Below are 16697 nucleotides of genomic sequence, written 5' to 3'. Positions count from 1 at the left end.
ATGGACCCAGGAAATTATACAGGAATTTCAGAATTCTACCTTATGGGATTTTCAGAAGAACTAGAACTACAGCCCCTTGTATTTGGGCTTTTCCTCTCCATGTACCTGGTCACTGTGTTTGGAAACCTGCTCATCATCCTGGCCGTCAGCTCTGACCCCCACCTCCACACCCCTATGTACTTCTTCCTCACCAACCTGTCCTTTGTAGACATCTGTTTCACCTCCACCACCGTTCCCAAGATGCTGCAGAACATCCAGACCCAAAGCAAAGTCATCACCTATGCAAGGTGCCTCACACAGATGTACTTTTTCATACTGTTTACAGGATTAGACATCTTTCTTCTAACTGTGATGGCTTATGACCGGTTTGTAGCCATCTGTCACCCCCTGCGCTACACGGTGATCATGAACCCCTGGCTTTGTGCACTGCTGGTTCTGGTGTCCTGGGTCGTGAGTGTCCTGTATTCCTTGTTACAAACCTCCATGGTGTTGCAGCTCTCCTTCTGTACAGAGGTGGAAATCCCCCACTTTTTCTGTGAACTGAATCAGATGATACAACTTGCCTGCTCTGACACCTTTCTCAACAACATGGTGATGTATCTTGCAACTGTGCTTCTGGCTGGTGGTCCCTTCTTTGGGATCCTTTACTCTTACTCTCAGATTGTTTCCTCCATACATAGAATCTCATCAGCTCAGGGCAAGTATAAAGCATTTTCCACCTGTGCATCTCACCTCTCGGTTGTCTCCTTATTTTACTGTACGGGCCTAGGAGTGTACCTTAGCTCTGCTGCTACCCAGAGCTCCCACTCAAGTGCAGTGGCCTCAGTGATATACACAGTGGTCACGCCCATGCTGAATCCCTTCATCTACAGCCTGCGGAACAGAGACATAAAGGAGGCTCTGATGAGATTCTCTGGGATGCCAGCTCTAAAGGGACCAATCGTCCTGGGGCTGAAGAAGTGCCCATGATTGCAAGGCCCAAAACCTGAGCCAAATCTTGAGATACTTTGATCAGATTGTGGAAGTGGGACATGCCTCTATTTTTTTCCTTTCTATTTCTTCTTTGCCTTTCTATATAATTTACGATACTCACTTTATTAAGCTTTGTGATATCTCTGATATCCCAGAGATTTTTCCCTTTGTCATTTTCCTACTCTCTCAATGCTATTCCTAACCTTGGTTGTGAAATATTTGGAAATCCTCATTTTTTTAAAGGACTACATGTATCTGCTAAGAATAATTTCTTCTCGAATAAAATATATCCTAGTAAGTATTTTTTTGTTTGTTTTGTTTGACCAAATACTACTCCTATGGAAAATCTATTCTTGACCACCATAGCTATTTATATTAGTTTATAACAGAGAAAAATCTGAGACCACTGTGCTTCACTTTTATGAACATGATTCTTTTGTATATAATTACCTTAAATGCTCTTCCTGAGAATGCACACTTTGACATACTGGTTGTTATAGCTGATCCTGAGGATTTTTCTACACATTAGGATCCTGTTGTTACACAGCTTGTGTCCACCATGCCTACCCTAGTCACTAGCAAAAGAAATGATAATAAAAATCCATGTCTCCAAGTGGAATCTACATCGAAAGACATTAATGGAAAAAATAGATTGATATAATATGGCCTTGGAGTCCAGTTGACTTTAAGGATGATGAAGCAAAATATTAAATCATAGATTTATTGCTATGCAAAGTATTTCTTTCTCAGGCACTTCATCTACTCATTAAATTATGGAATATCGGGGCAGCCTGGTGGCTCAGTGGTTTAGCACCACCTTCAGCCCAGGGCATGATCCTGGAGACCCGGGATCAAGTCCCATGTCGGGCTCCCTGCATAGAGCCTGCTTCTCCCTCTGCCTGTGTCTCTGCCTCTCTTTCTCTCTGTGAGAGAGAAAGAGAATAATTTTATTCATTATCTCATGAATAAATGAATAAAGTCTTTTTTAATAAAAAATTTATTTTTTATTGGTGTTCAATTTGCCAACTTACAGAATAACACCCAGTGCTCAACCCGTCAATGCCCCCCTCAGTGCCCGTCACCCATTCACCCCCACCCCCCACCCTCCTCCCCTTCCACCACCCTTAGTTCGTTTCCCAGAGTTAGGAGTCTTTATGTTCTGTCTCCCTTTCTGATATTTCCCACACATTTCTTCTCCCTTCCCTTCTAATGCTTTTCACTATTATTTATATTCCCCAAATAAATGAGAACATATAATGTTTGTCCTTCTCCGATTGACTTATTTCACTCAGCATAATACCCCCCAGTTCCATCCACGTTGAAGCAAATGGTGGGTATTTGTAATTTCTAATGGCTGAGTAATACTCCATTGTATACATAAACCACATCTTCTTTATCCATTTTTTTTAAAAAATAAAATAAATTATGGAATATCAAGGTCCATTTCTAAGGTATATTCAGTAAGAGGAAAGATGGTGGCATGTTTGGGGTTTTCTTAAATTATTTTCTGGATTTGGGTTGAAATTTTCCAGTGCTATATACAAATATCATTCCTTCCATTTCTCTAAGTGAAATATCTCCCACTATTCAAAATTTTCCCATAATTTCTGAAGGGACAGTGAATGAACACTATCAGTATCATCCATTATATATCATCCTCATAATCACAGGACACCTCACTGGCAGGATTGGAATCCTGTCCAGATATGTGATTCAGAGTCCCAATTTTGTGCACACATGCAAGTCCTTCCAACCTCTCCACATTACCTCTAAGAGGCCTCGATGGACTCATTTTTTAATACAGTCAGTGAGACAAACTTGAAGAACAGAGTAATCATGAAGGCTACTTTCAAGTATCAGAACCAATGCCTAGAATAAAAAAAGAATCAGATTACTACACATGCCATGAGTTCTGCCTAATTTAATTATTATATCAGTGAGCTTTTGTTGCATACAAAGCATTGTAAAATAAAGTGGCTTAGTGTAGGGGCACCTGGGTTGCTCAACTGATTAAGTGTCTGCTTTTGGCTCAGGTCATGGTCTCGGGGTCCTGGGATTGAGTCCCATATGAGACTCCCTACTCAGCAGGGAGTCTGCTTCTCCCTCTCACTCTCCTCTGTGCTCTCTCACTCTCAAATAAATAAATAATAGAATGTTTTTTTCAAATGAGTTTATCAAATGTGAAATGTCTTAATTCCACTATTTTAATTTTTTTATTTATTTATGATAGTCACACAGAGAGAGAGAGAGAGAGAGAGAGGCAGAGACATAGGCAGAGGGAGAAGCAGGCTCCATGCACCAGGAGCCTGATGTGGGATTCGATCCCGGGTCTCCAGGATCACGCCCTGGGCCAAAGGCAGGCTCTAAACTGCTGCGCCACCCAGGGATCCCTTAATTCCACTATTTTAACATCCACATGTGAAGCTTAGCTTTTCCACAGTTGGAATAGAGTTCTCCCATTCCAATAGGTGTGACTCAGGAAACGATGCTCCAGATCTGACCTTGAGTCATGCACCACTAGAATTTTTTAATTCTAATTAATTTATTCGATGATTATTACATGAGAAAAACTATGCATATTTAAAGTGCACAACTTATGGAATTGAAAGAGTCATTGAAAAGTCATGGGACAAGGACGCCTGGTGGCTCAGTGGTTGAGCATCTGCCTTTGGCTCAGGGCCTGGGATCCAGGACCAAGTCCCACATTGGGCTCCTTGCAGGGAGCCTGCTTCTCCTCTTCCTATGTCTCTGCCTCTCTCTGTGTCTTCCATGAATAAATAAAATATTTTAAAAAAAAAGAAAAATCAGGAGACACACTGCATGATTCCATTTCCATAGAACTCAAGAAGGTACACAGTAAGTTCTAACTGCTTCATTACACAATGTTAGAGTGTAATCCCTCCAGCCTTCATTTTCTTCTGAAGGCAATGTGGAATCATAAACACAACTTCAAGGAATGTTGTAAGGAAAGATGAAATGTGTGGAAATACTTTGTTGGGTCCAAAGAATGTTCAAGATTATGAGTTGGTTGTATGTAAATGTATGTATATTCATGTACATTTTCATTTCAAGAAAACACACTCTTGTGCATATATGTACATGCCCAAGACCCAAAGCCCTCATTGTAGCTCATTATAACCAATCTATTGTGTTGAAAGAAAGCTTGAGAGAAACTTGTAGGGTAAAGAAATGAAAAGAATGAACATTTGTTTTCACGTGGAATTCTAGGTTTATAGAAATTCCAACAAAAATATTTAGAGAACGGTGGCTTTAATTTTCACAATGTATCAGTTTTCCTATCTTAATGTCCAGAGGCCTCAAAGACACAACCACATTGACATTATGCAAGGATAACTCCTCTGTACCAACTAATAGGATTGAGTATCTCAAAACTGACTTTAGAATTTTCTTCCACTTAAGGTAGGGCTTCAACACAAAATGCCCTTCCTTATCCAAGGAAGCTAAGTGAATGAACTAAGAGACTTAATTTCAGTTTCTTCAAATAAAATTTTATTGGAGAAATGTCTTTGTCACTTTCCTATTGCTGCTATCATCAATTTCCGCACTGAGGGTTTAAAAGAAACAAATTTACAGTCTTCCAGGGATTCCTGGGTGACTCAGCGGTTGAGCGTCTACTTTCAGCTCAGATCCTAATCTCAGGATCTGGCATCGAGTCCCACATCCGGCTCCCTGTAGGAAGTCTGCTTTTCCCTCTGCCTATGTCTCTGCCTCTCTCTCGTCTCTCATGAATCAAAAAATAAAATATTTGAAAAAAAATTGCACTCTTCCAGCCTTGGAGGTAAAAGCCAAAAATAAGTCTCATTAAGCTAAAATCAAGATGTCTCTGCAGAACACAGAGAGCATGAATTCCTGCCTAGTCATGTACATGACTCTGGGTCACTATTCATTCTCTGCAAAAAATACATGTCCTTCTATGTAACTGAAAAGGATCCTTATCAGAGCCACTCTTTTTAAGATTTATTTGTTTATTTGAGAGAAAGAGAGAGAAGAAAGGGGGACAGGGAAGAAAGAAAGGGACAGAGAATCTTGATCAGACTCCTAGCTGAGTGTAAAGCCCAAAGTCGGGCTTCATCCCAGGAGCCTCAGATCATGACCTAAGCTGAAACCAAGAGTTGGAAGCACAACTGCTGAGCCACCCAGGGGCCCTTAAAGTCACTTTTAGCAGGTATCCAAAATAACTTGAATAACAGAATGATAATGAATGTTGCTGCAAAGCAGGCCATCCTGAAAGCAAATGGCTTGGTATAATGTCTTTAGTATCAAGTGAAATTATATGGTGATGAGTTGTTCTAATCTCTGTTGATCTTCTCAAGAGTTTGAGTCAGCTATTTGTCAACTGGGGCAAGGTAGAGCCAGGGGAGGGGGCACTGCAGGGGCACCAGCACTGCTGATATCTCCAGGGCATTCTATATAATTAGGGCTTGGCTAGCTAGCTGAGGCTAGTCCAGGGTGGCCTTGTCTTGGACAACTGGGCTCTGCTCCACATGTCCTCACTTTCTCTGGAAGCCCACCTGGCTTAATTCAGCTACTGGAGGCAGAGTTCCAAGGCAGAACAGCAGAAATGCACCAAGTCTCTATTAACTACTGTCACTCCCATCATATCCTGCTGGCCACAATAAATAAAAATCCTAATCCAGCCCAGATGAAAGGTGGTGGAAGAGTCTCCACCACCTGATGGAAGGTGCTGCCCACATTGCCAAACACATGGCTACCTAGAAAGAAGGGGATGTGGAGCCATCTCTGCAAACAGTCTACTACTACTGTAAATTTCTATTTGAAAGGTTTCATTTCCACTTCAACTTTCAACAGTGGAATGATCTCTGAGAATACAGTGAGATTGAATTATGTATCCACTGGGCAGTTATTTATGGAAATTTACTCCAGAGGCTCAGGCTTTCCTGTAAATATTTGCTCCCCACCACTTGCCTGTAGATCACTATTCTTAGTCTAAGAAAAGCTCAAAGAAATAAAAGATTTTCTTTCCAGATGTCTCAGAGAGACTGGAGACCTTGTATCTAACTCACCAATTGATGGACTAAGGACTGTTTATCACTGATGCTATCTTCATGGAATCCTTATGTAGATACTTACGTCTTCCTTATGTTTTCCTATTGACTGGTTAATTCCTATCACTTTCTCAGTGATATATTCATAACGGTTTTCATTCTGGTACTGTTTGGTTTTCTTTTATGGGGAGGCTTCCACTGGAAGGAGATGGCATTGGAATGCAAATAGAAGACAGAGAAGACGGAAATATTTTTTCTTCATTTTTCCAGTTTTTTTTATTTAAATTCAATTAACCAAGATATAGTACATCATTAGTTTCAGAGTTCAATAATTCATCAGTTGCATATAATACCCAGTGCTCATCACATTACATGCCCTCCTTAATGCCCATCACCCAATTACCCCATCCCTCCACCCCTCATTTTTCCAGTTTTATTAACATGTAATTGCCATGTAAAATTCTAAAACTTTAAGCATACAACTTGGTGATTTCATATAAATGAAATGATCACCAGGATACATTAGTGAATACATCCATCACTTCACATATTTCTCTTTTCTTTTTGTTGTAAGAACATTTACTCTGTACTCTGTTAGCAACATGCCAGTATACAACACAATATAGTTAACCAAAACGACCATGTTGTACATGACATTCCCAGAACTCATTCATTTTATAATTGAAGATTTATAGGCTTCCACCAGCATCTTCTCATTTCCCCAAACCCCAGCTACAGGCAAACATCAACCTGCTCTCTGTTCTATGAGTTCAGATTCTTGTATTTCACATATAAGTGAGATTCTACACTATTTGTCTTTCTCTGTCTGATTAATTCACTTAGTGTAATGCCCTCAGAGTCCATACGTATTTTAGCAAAGGAAGGATATTCCTTTCTTATTGCTGAGTCACACTGTATAGATATGCTATCATCATTAATTCATCTGTCAATGATGACAGATGATACTCAGCTCTATCCATGTTTTGGCTATTGTAAATAATCCTGCAATGAATGTAAGGTCACAGATATCTGAGATACTCACAAATATGTAGGGAGTAAGCCACCCAATCATGAACAGCCAGTGGATGAAATAAGAAACCAAAAAAGAAATTTGAAAATCTTCAATCAAATGAAAAAGAAAACATAGCCTATCAAAACTTATGGGATGTTGCAAACGCAGCTCAAAGAAGGAAGTTTCTAGCAATAAATGCCTACATTAAGAAAAACAAGAGACCTTCAGTAAATAACCTCACTTTATGATTCAAAGACCTACAAAAAGAAGAATAAACTGAGTCCCATGGAGCAGAGGAAAAAATAACAAATATCAGAGCAAACATAAATGGTATATGGACCAGAAAAACCACAGAAAAGATTAACAAAGCTAGGAGCGAATTTTTGAAAAGCTGATCAAAATTGACAAACGATTTGTTAGAACGAAGAAAAAGGGTAGGGGAGAAAATGCAAATAAGTAAAATCAGCAGCAAAAGATCACAAGAAAGGTAAAGAAATTGGTGACAGAAATTGTTCACATACAGTATAACATTCATGACAACATTTTTAAAAGGGGAGATATTAAGTCTAGGGCAATGGAAGGAGTAATATTTGTAGGCAGCACTAGAAGTTTTCAAAGAGAAACAGCAAAATAATCCAATTAAATAATATAAAATCTGCTACTACATTCTTCACTTCAATTAATAAAACCCTTAAAGATGGACACCAAATATGCCACATTTCAATGAGTAGATGTACATCATCAAAAATATATTTTCCACAGTGAAATATGGTGTGGTTAAAATTTTTACTTCATCCTATTTCAGGTCTTCCCTGATACTGAGCCCATGTCAAGTCACTTGGTTTATGCAAATTTTTCTTTCTGTAGATTATACTTGGTTTGTGTTTTTCTTTTTCCTTTTTCTTTTTTTTTTGATTTGTGTTTTTCATAAGCAATTTTAGCCTTACTCTTCTGTACGAGGGATACTGTGGATGCTGAGCTGATAAGAGAACAAGATGCTAATGAGGATCACAAAGCCCCATGACTAGCTACAAAACAAACTACTAGGTTAAAGACTATATTATCAGGAAAAGCATTTAAGGTACTAACATAAAAAGAATGGCAGACTCAGAGTGAAAAACTGTGCTCTTAGAGTTTCTTCTACAATAAAATTATAAGAATGGTCTCAGTGGGCAATGTAGTTTATTTCATAAAACTAGGACAATCCATCACTCTATGGCACAAATGGGAATCTCCAAATTGTTTCTGATTCAGAGTTGGAACTAATATGGAAATTAAGAAAACAAAAAAGAAAAGTTTAATAAAGCAGTTAAACTTTAGAAAAAGTGAAACTCCAAGTTACAGATAGAGGGATTAGGTTCTTAATTCATGAACCAATTAAAGAACCACGATTTCTGGCTGTTAGGCATTATCTGGCAATCACAGATACTTCTTGAAAAATGACTCTTTTATGGCTTCCTTCTGAAAAATACATTTAGAACCCTCTTTATGTCTCTGTTCCGCAGGCTGTAGATGAAGGGGTTCAGCATGGGCGTGACAACCGTGTACATTACCGAGGCTTCTGCACTTGAGTGGGAGCTCTGGGTAGCAGCAGAGCTAAGGTACACTCCTAGGCCCGTACAGTAAAATAAGGAGACAACCGAGAGGTGAGATGCACAGGTGGAAAATGCTTTATACTTGCCCTTAGCTGATTGTATTTTACGTATGGAGGAAACGATCTTAGAGTAAGAGTAAAGGACCCCAGCCAGGGGACCACCAGCCAGAAGCACAGTTGCAAGATACATCACCATGTTGTTGAGAAAGGTGTCAGAACAGGCAAGTTGGATCACCTGATTGAGTTCACAGAAAAAGTGGGGGATTTCCACCTCTGTACAGAAGGACAGCCGCAACACCATTAAGGTTTGTAACAGGGAATGCAAGACACTCACGACCCAGGACACCAGAACCAGCAGTCCACAGAGCCCAGGGTTCATGATAACCATGTAGTGCAGGGGATTACAGATGGCCATGAATCTGTCATAGGCCATCACAGTCAGAAGGAAGTTGTCCAAACCTACAAAAAGTAGGAAAAAGTACATCTGCATGATGCAGCTTTTATATGTTATGACTTTTTTCTTTGCGTGTATATTCATCAGCATCTTGGGGACAGTGGTGGAGATGAAACAGATTTCTACAAAGGAAAGGTTGGCAAGGAAGAAATACATGGGTGTGTGGAGGTGGGAATCAGAGCTGACAGCCAGGATGATGAGCAGATTCCCAAGTATGGTGACCAGGTACATGCACAGGAAAAACCCAAAGAGGAAGGGTTGCAATTCTGGTTCCTCTGAAAATCCCAGAAGAAGAAATTCTGAAATTCGTGTATCATTCTTTGGTTCCATATAGGCAATGCTACTACTAAAATAAGAGAGAAAGAGCATGACATAATCATAATCATGCATTACTAACCTGGCAGGTACATTATTGTTTATATTCTTCTCTCAAAAAATTAATGTTTATATTTGTGTAGAACACCATAAAAATACTAAAAACTAGGAATATAGGGAAACTATCTCAACATAAAGCCTTTTATGATGGGATGCCTGGGTGGCAGGCATGAATGAAGTGGCAGTGGTTGAGTGTCTGCCTTTGGCTCAGGGTGTGATCCTGGAGTCCCTGGATTAATTCCCATATCAGGCTCCCCGCATGGAGCCTGCTTCTCCCTCTGCCTGTGTCTCTGCCTCTCTCTCTCTCATAAATAAATAAAATCTTGGAAAAAATCCTTTTATGAAAAACCCACAGCAAGCATGATACTCAATGGGGCACAGTGAACATTTTTCCTGTATGGTCTAGAATAAAGCAAGGATGACCGCTTTCATGATTTCTATGCAAAATAACACTGGAAGTTCTAGCCAGAGGAACTAAAGAAAGAAAAATAGTAGGTGAGAGGGTAGTGCAAAGCTGCTCTCCTGGAACTCTGGTGGGAAAGGAAAGAAGGAAAGAAAAGAAGAAAGAAAGAAAGAAAGAAAGAAAGAAAGAAAGAAAGAAAGAAAGAAAGAAAGAAAGAAAGAAAGAAAGAAAGAGACATCCAAACTGGAAAGGAAAAAATCAATTAAGTATGTAGATGATGTGATCTTATATGTAAAAAATCCTAAAGATGCTACAAAAACACTAATAAAGCTATTAAATTAATTCAGTCAAGTAACTGGACACAAAGCTAACTCTCAAAAAATCATATATATATATATATATATATATATATATATCCCTCAAAAATAATATACATTATATATATGTAGTGAGCAATCTGAAAGGAAAAAAAATCCCATCTATGTGACATCCAGAAGAATAAGGCAATCACTTCATACCAGTCAGACTAGCTAGTATAAAAAGACAAGAAATGACAAGTGTGGGTGAGAATGTGGAGAAGATGGAACCCTTGTGCACTGTTGGTAGGAATGCAAACTAGCACAGCTACTGTGGAAACAATGTGGAGGTTCCTCAAAAAATTAAAAATAGAAACACCACATGATCAAGCGGTTCTGCTTCCCAAAGAAGACAAAAACACTAATCAAAAATATATATGCACCCCAAGTTTATTGCAGCATTGTTTACAATAGGCAAGATATGAAAGCAGCCCAAGTGTCCATTAATAGATGCATGGACAATGCATCTATTGATGGACAAATAAGATTTGTGTATATATATATATATATATATATATACACACACACATACAGATGAATAAAGATTTGCATATATATACATACAGATAAATGGATACAGAAGATTTGTATGTATACATATACATACAGATGAAATTTTATATACATTTTAATATATACAAGTTTTATATACATTTGTATACGTGTGTGTGTGTGTGTGTGTGTGTGTGTGTGTGTGTATGCACTGGAATATAACTCACCCACAAAAAAGAATGAGATCTTGCCATTTGCAACAACATGGATGGATCTAGAGGATGTTATACTAAGTGACATAATTCAGACAAAAACAAATACCATATGACCTCACTTACTTGTATAATCTAAAGAATAGAACAAACAAACAGACAAACAAAAACAGAAAGCAAACTGGGGGACACCTGGGTAGCCCAGAAGTTGAGCGTTTGCCTTCGGCTCAGGTCCTGATATCGGGTCTGGGGGGGATTACACATCGGACTCCCTGTGAGGAGCCTGCTTCTCCCTCTGCCTATGTCTCTGCCTCTCTCTGTCTCTCATGAATAAATAAATAAAATCTTAAAAAAAAACTGGTACTTGCCAGAGGGTAGGTGGAGGGGGAGTGGTTAAAGTGTATTAAAAGGTGCAAATGAGATGTTGCCATTTGCAACAACATGGATGAATCTAGAGGGTATAATGCTAAGTGAAATAAGTCAGTCATAGAAAGACAAATACCGTATGATTTTACCTAAAATTGATACTTAAGAAACAAAACATGATCAAAGCAAAAGAGAAGCAAACCAGAACAGACTCTTAACTGTAGAGAACAAACTGCTGGTTAAAAGAGGGGATGTGTGTGGGGGGATGGGTGAAATAGGTGAAACAGATTAAGAGTACCCTCATCGTGATGAGCACTGAGTAATGTGTACAACTGTTGAATCACTATATTGTATACCTGAAACTAAAAAACACTGCATTGAATTATATGGAAGCTAAAAATTAAATTTTAAAACTACAAAAAAAAAAGTCTTTAAAATTACCAGAAAAATCCCCCAAATAAAAAATAAAATAAAATAAAATCTACAGCCAAATCATGATTTTGACATCCTGGCCCAGATCAGTCTCTGTACTGGGGTTTGTCCTGGGCATTGTACAACAAAACATGAGAGACTCCTAACTCTGGGAAACGAACAAGGAGTAGTGGAAAGGGAGGTGGGCGGGGGGTTGGGGTGACTGGGTGATGGGCACTGAGGCGGGCACTTGGTGGGATGAGCACTGGGTGTTATGCTATATGTTGGCAAATTGAATTCCAATAAAAAAATAAAAATAATAATAATAAATAGTAAAAGAAGGCATTTATATAAATAAATAAATAAATAAATAAATAAATAAATAAATAAATAAAGCCTCCCCAATCAGACAGCCTAAAATGTCTCTGGACACTGCTCAGTGTCCCCTGCAGGACAAAATTGTCCCTGGTGGAGAACCAGCATTCTAACTCAATCTCAAAATATTTTTCTATAATTGATATAATAGCAATTTAATGAGAAAGAATATGAAAAATCCTCAAAAGGTGTAAATGACAAAAAAAATACTATGCAATCACTGAAATAATGAATTAGCATTTATTGGTTGATGGAGGCAAGTCCGTAAGGTGCTATTGAGGGAGACAAGCTATAAAAAATAGACTGCATGCAAGCACAAAGACCATTTACAATGTGCATAAGATTCTGTGCATGAATTTGTATAAAACTGTATGAATATTTTTGTGTGCATAATATAGAAACATTAGTTTTAAAAGAAGCTAAGAGCTTATGGAACAAAGGGTAGCAATGAGAATGAGACTAGCTTAGGCATGGAGCTGTGTCAAACAATTGCCTGAAACACAATGACAATCTAAAACTGATTTGATAGAGAGGTATAAAATACTATTAATGTAATGACATCTACATGGGTCACTAATGGGAGGTTAAAGTCCTAAAGACTTGAAATCAGGGGAGCTGACTGGCTCAGTTGGGAGAGAATGTGGCTCTTGATCTTGAGGTTGTGAGTTCAAGCCCAATGTTGGGGTAGATATTACTTTTTAAAAACATTAAAACTTAGAAATAAAAGAATATAACAAAAAGTCTTTTTTTAAATGGGTAGGGAAAAAATAAATAAAAGTGGGTAGGAAGCATTATCTAAAGTTACGATTTCATCTTATATAAAGATATATTAGTTCATATTTGTTTAGTAATAAAAGGTGAATGTTAATCAAACGATAAAGAAGAATACCTTCCAAATGATGGCTGCAGGTGACGTGACTTGGAGAAATAGATCTAATCACAAAAAGCCTAAAAGTACAATGAGGAATAATAGAAATGTGAAGGCAGTTTGGAAATACGTATAAATGGTGATCTATTTATTCAAATGATGCAGAACCTTCTACACTTAAATGTGCAAGAGGGGGGAGGAAAAGACCACATAATAAGTTTGAGTACACAAAATACATTAACTTTCCTACTACCCTCTAATACATCTGTATATACATAAAGGAACTGAAGATCAAACAGCAAAGTTAGTGGGAAAATTCCAATTCTTAGATTTGAAAAAATGTAATCAAAAACAGTAATATAAACACTCCACCAAACAAAAGCACAGAACTGGCACAGACAATTTGCAGCAGAGAAAGCAAACATCTAAGAAACCCAAAAATATACTTATGCTCACCAGTAAGAAAATAATTGCAACATTAAGCTTTTTTTAGTATATCGCTTTTCACCTACATGTTTTAAAAAAAAAAATTGATTGAAATACCCAGCTTGAAAAAGGACACTGTGAAATGTATGTCTCATGACCCATGGTCTGTATCTTTCTCATCAGTATGGGAACATACTCAAATTTTTCTGGCTTAAAAAGAACAAAAGGAAAGCCCTCAATTGACTGCATGCCCCTTGTAGCTAATAGCCTATATCTCTATTCCCCTTAATAGCAAATATCTTAGACTCGTGTTCTACTCCTATTGAGACCACTTGCTGCCACCCATCACCACTATTCCATTAACACTAGTCAACTCTCAACAGTTTCCCCTGAATGGCTGATTTAAATGTTTACTTTTCTTTTTAGGATCATAAATAAATGATTCATTAGTTAGTCAAACAAGCCAACAGCTACAGTGATGTCCTGGTGCTGGGCTAGGCTGGACTGGCTCTCAGGTGGCTTCAGGTAAATGTTCTCACCCTTCCACTATCTCTGGCCCTTTCCTGCACTACCTGCTGGGTTTTTGGACTCACCTGTATGGGGGTCTCTGTGGGGAAGTCCAAATTCTTCCCTCCATGTTTGATGATGGACACTGATGCTCTGCTTTCCAACGATACAGCAGGAGTCTCCTAGCTAGACTTAGGACTCCAGAAGAAATACCAGTGTCTCATTCAGCCCAAGGTTGTTCCTGCTGAGGGACAACAGCAAAAGAGATATTAACAGCTTCTCATCTGCTCTTTAGGCATATTTCCTTCCTGTTTCTCCAACCCCTGGGCACATCATTCCCTATGGGACATTGTTCTGCACAGATGGACTTTTTTTCCTGTAGTTTCCTGTTCCCAAGAGACCAGCTTATGAGTCAAGTGAATCCAGTTCTTACTGTCACCTGAACTCACCTGCCTCCCACAGAGCTGATCTCCTAGCATCTTATTTCCAATCCTGAGTTAAAGATTTCTCCAAATCTAAAAGTGAAGAGCTTTTCTTCACTAGGATCCTTGGGTCTCACCCAAATATTGACTCATGGTAGGAAAAGCCCTGGTATCTCCAGAAGATTGTCTCGGGAACCCCAGGGTCACAGAAAGGACGGGAGTGCCTGAGCCAACAGAGTTCTCAGGCGTTGGAGCAGAGAAACCAGTACAGTCAGTGAGCCCAGAAGAGGGCTCTCAGCTCAGTTTGCCATCAGCCATGAAATGTAGCAGGATCTGATGACCAGTCTCCCAGTGGGGACCTTGCAAATGGCAAAAACACCCTGGGAGGGGTGGCTTGGGTGGGCACCGAAAGAGTCTGCAGAGTTTGGTGCACACAAAAGTGAAGACTGCTTTTCCCTAAGGGTGCACTGAAGAGTGGGACTAAGGATCTTTCAGCTTCAGGGCTGGAGATCAGGGTACAGCCATTTTTATCATCTAAAGAGGGAGGGAAATCCTCAAGGAACAAAAGCCACATAGAGCAACCAGAAGCAGCTTACACTGAGCCTCCTCACAAGAGACAGTGCAACTCTGCTCTGGCAAAGATACCTGAGAATTAGCAGAGCAGGTCCCTCCCTCAGAAGACAAGCTTAAAGATCAGGCAAATGCCAAATTTACAGACCATACAGAATTGAAAAATTCCAGAAGGGAGAAAAAATGGGTAGGAAATATCAGAAAGGAAGACAGAACATGGAAGACTCCTAACTCTGAGAAACAAACTAGGGGTGGTGGAAGGGGAGGAGGACGGGGAGTGGGGGTGACTGGGTGGCGGGCACTGAGGGGGCACTTGACAGGATGAGCACTGGGTGTTATTCTGTATGTTGGCAAATTGAACACCAATAAAAAATAAATTTATTATTAAAAAAAAGAAAAATTCCAGCGCCAGAGGAAAACAATATAGTATTTGAGGTTTTTTTCTCATGAGTCTTTTATCTCTCAGATTAAAATTTTCCTTTTTTTTCTTTTTTTTCCCTTTCGACAAGTTTCTTATTTAATCAACTTTTTGTCTTTAATCCTTTTTTTAGTTTTCATTTTTACATTTACATTTTATAGGTATAGTCTTCATTTGTGGTTTCCTTTCGCTATATTCAATGTTATTTTTGTAAATATATCAGTTTTCCATTCTTTACACATGGGGGATTTAGGGTCTTCTAACAAACAGACCAAAACACACCCAGGACCAATTGGATCACCTTGTTTTGTCCACCTGGAAGATTATATTCACTCTATTTTCCCTTTTTTTCTTTATTTTACTTTTCTTTTTTTTGTTTCAGAACTCACTGCATTTGTCTAGTGTATATTTCACTAACATGGTGGTTGATATTTTTTATTTTGTTCTCTCATTCATCCATTCTTCTCTGGGCAAAATGACTAGAAGGAGGAATTCACAACAAAAGAAAGAACAAGAGGTAATACTCTCTGCCACAGATCTAATTGATATGTATATAAGTAAAATATCAGACCTGGATTTCAGGATAAAAATTATAAAATTACTACCTAGGCTTGAAAAAAAGCATAAAAGACACTAGGGAATTTCTTAGTGCAGATATAAAATCTAATCAGGCAGAAATTAAAAATACTTTAGAAGAGATGCAGTCTAAAATGGATGCTCTAACAGCGAGAGTAGATGAGACAGAAGAGAAAGCCAGTGACATAGAAGACAAGTGGATGGAAAGGAAGGAAGCTGAGGAAAAGAGAAAAAAACAACTAATGGACCATGAGGAGAGGCTTCAAGAAATCAGCAATACCATAAAGCTAAACTATTAGAATTATTGGGGTCCCAGAGGATAAGAGAGAGAGAGAGAGAAGGCGAGAAGGCCAGAAGGTATATTTGAGCAAATCACAGCTGAGAACTTCCCTAATCTGGGGAAGGAAAGAGGCATTCAAGTGCAGCAGCCACAGAGAACCTCTCCCAAAATCAGTAAAAATACATCAACACCCCAACATATAATAATGAAGCTTTCAAATTCCAGAGAGAAACAGAAAATCCTGAAAGCTTGAGACAAGAGGTTCTTAACCTACAGAGGTAAGATCATTAGACTGGCAGCAGACCTATCCACAGAGACCTGGCAGGCTAAAAAGGGCTGACATGATATATTCAGGGTAGTAAATGAGAAAAACATGAACCCAAGAATAATTTATCCAACAAGGCTGTCATTCAGAATGGAAGAAGAGATAAAGAGTTTCCAGGACAAACAGAAACTAAAAGAACTGTGATCACTAAACCAGCCCTGCAAGAAATATTAAAGGGAATCCTGTAAGCAAAGAGGGAGCCCAAAATTAACATAGATCAGAAAGAAACAAACTACAGAAACAGGACCATTATAGG

At 38.7% G+C, this 16697-nt stretch overlaps 2 protein-coding genes across 2 annotated transcripts; one reads left to right on the top strand and one right to left on the bottom strand.

The window, feature by feature from the left end:
* Nucleotides 1–969, top strand: OR7A61 (olfactory receptor family 7 subfamily A member 61). Its single transcript, XM_038565364.1, has one exon. It carries the CDS (start codon nt 1–3, stop codon nt 967–969), a length of 969 nt encoding a protein of 322 aa, XP_038421292.1.
* Nucleotides 970–8459: 7490 nt separating this feature from the next.
* Nucleotides 8460–9449, bottom strand: OR7A26 (olfactory receptor family 7 subfamily A member 26). Its single transcript, NM_001388658.1, has one exon. It carries the CDS (start codon nt 9447–9449, stop codon nt 8460–8462), a length of 990 nt encoding a protein of 329 aa, NP_001375587.1.
* Nucleotides 9450–16697: the final 7248 nt, after the last annotated feature.

Source organism: Canis lupus, chromosome 20 (assembly GCF_011100685.1).
Source record: "Canis lupus familiaris isolate Mischka breed German Shepherd chromosome 20, alternate assembly UU_Cfam_GSD_1.0, whole genome shotgun sequence".
Classification (NCBI taxonomy): Eukaryota; Metazoa; Chordata; class Mammalia; order Carnivora; family Canidae; genus Canis; species Canis lupus.
Note: the sequence above shows the minus strand (reverse complement) of the source record. Positions and strands in the feature narration are given on the sequence as shown.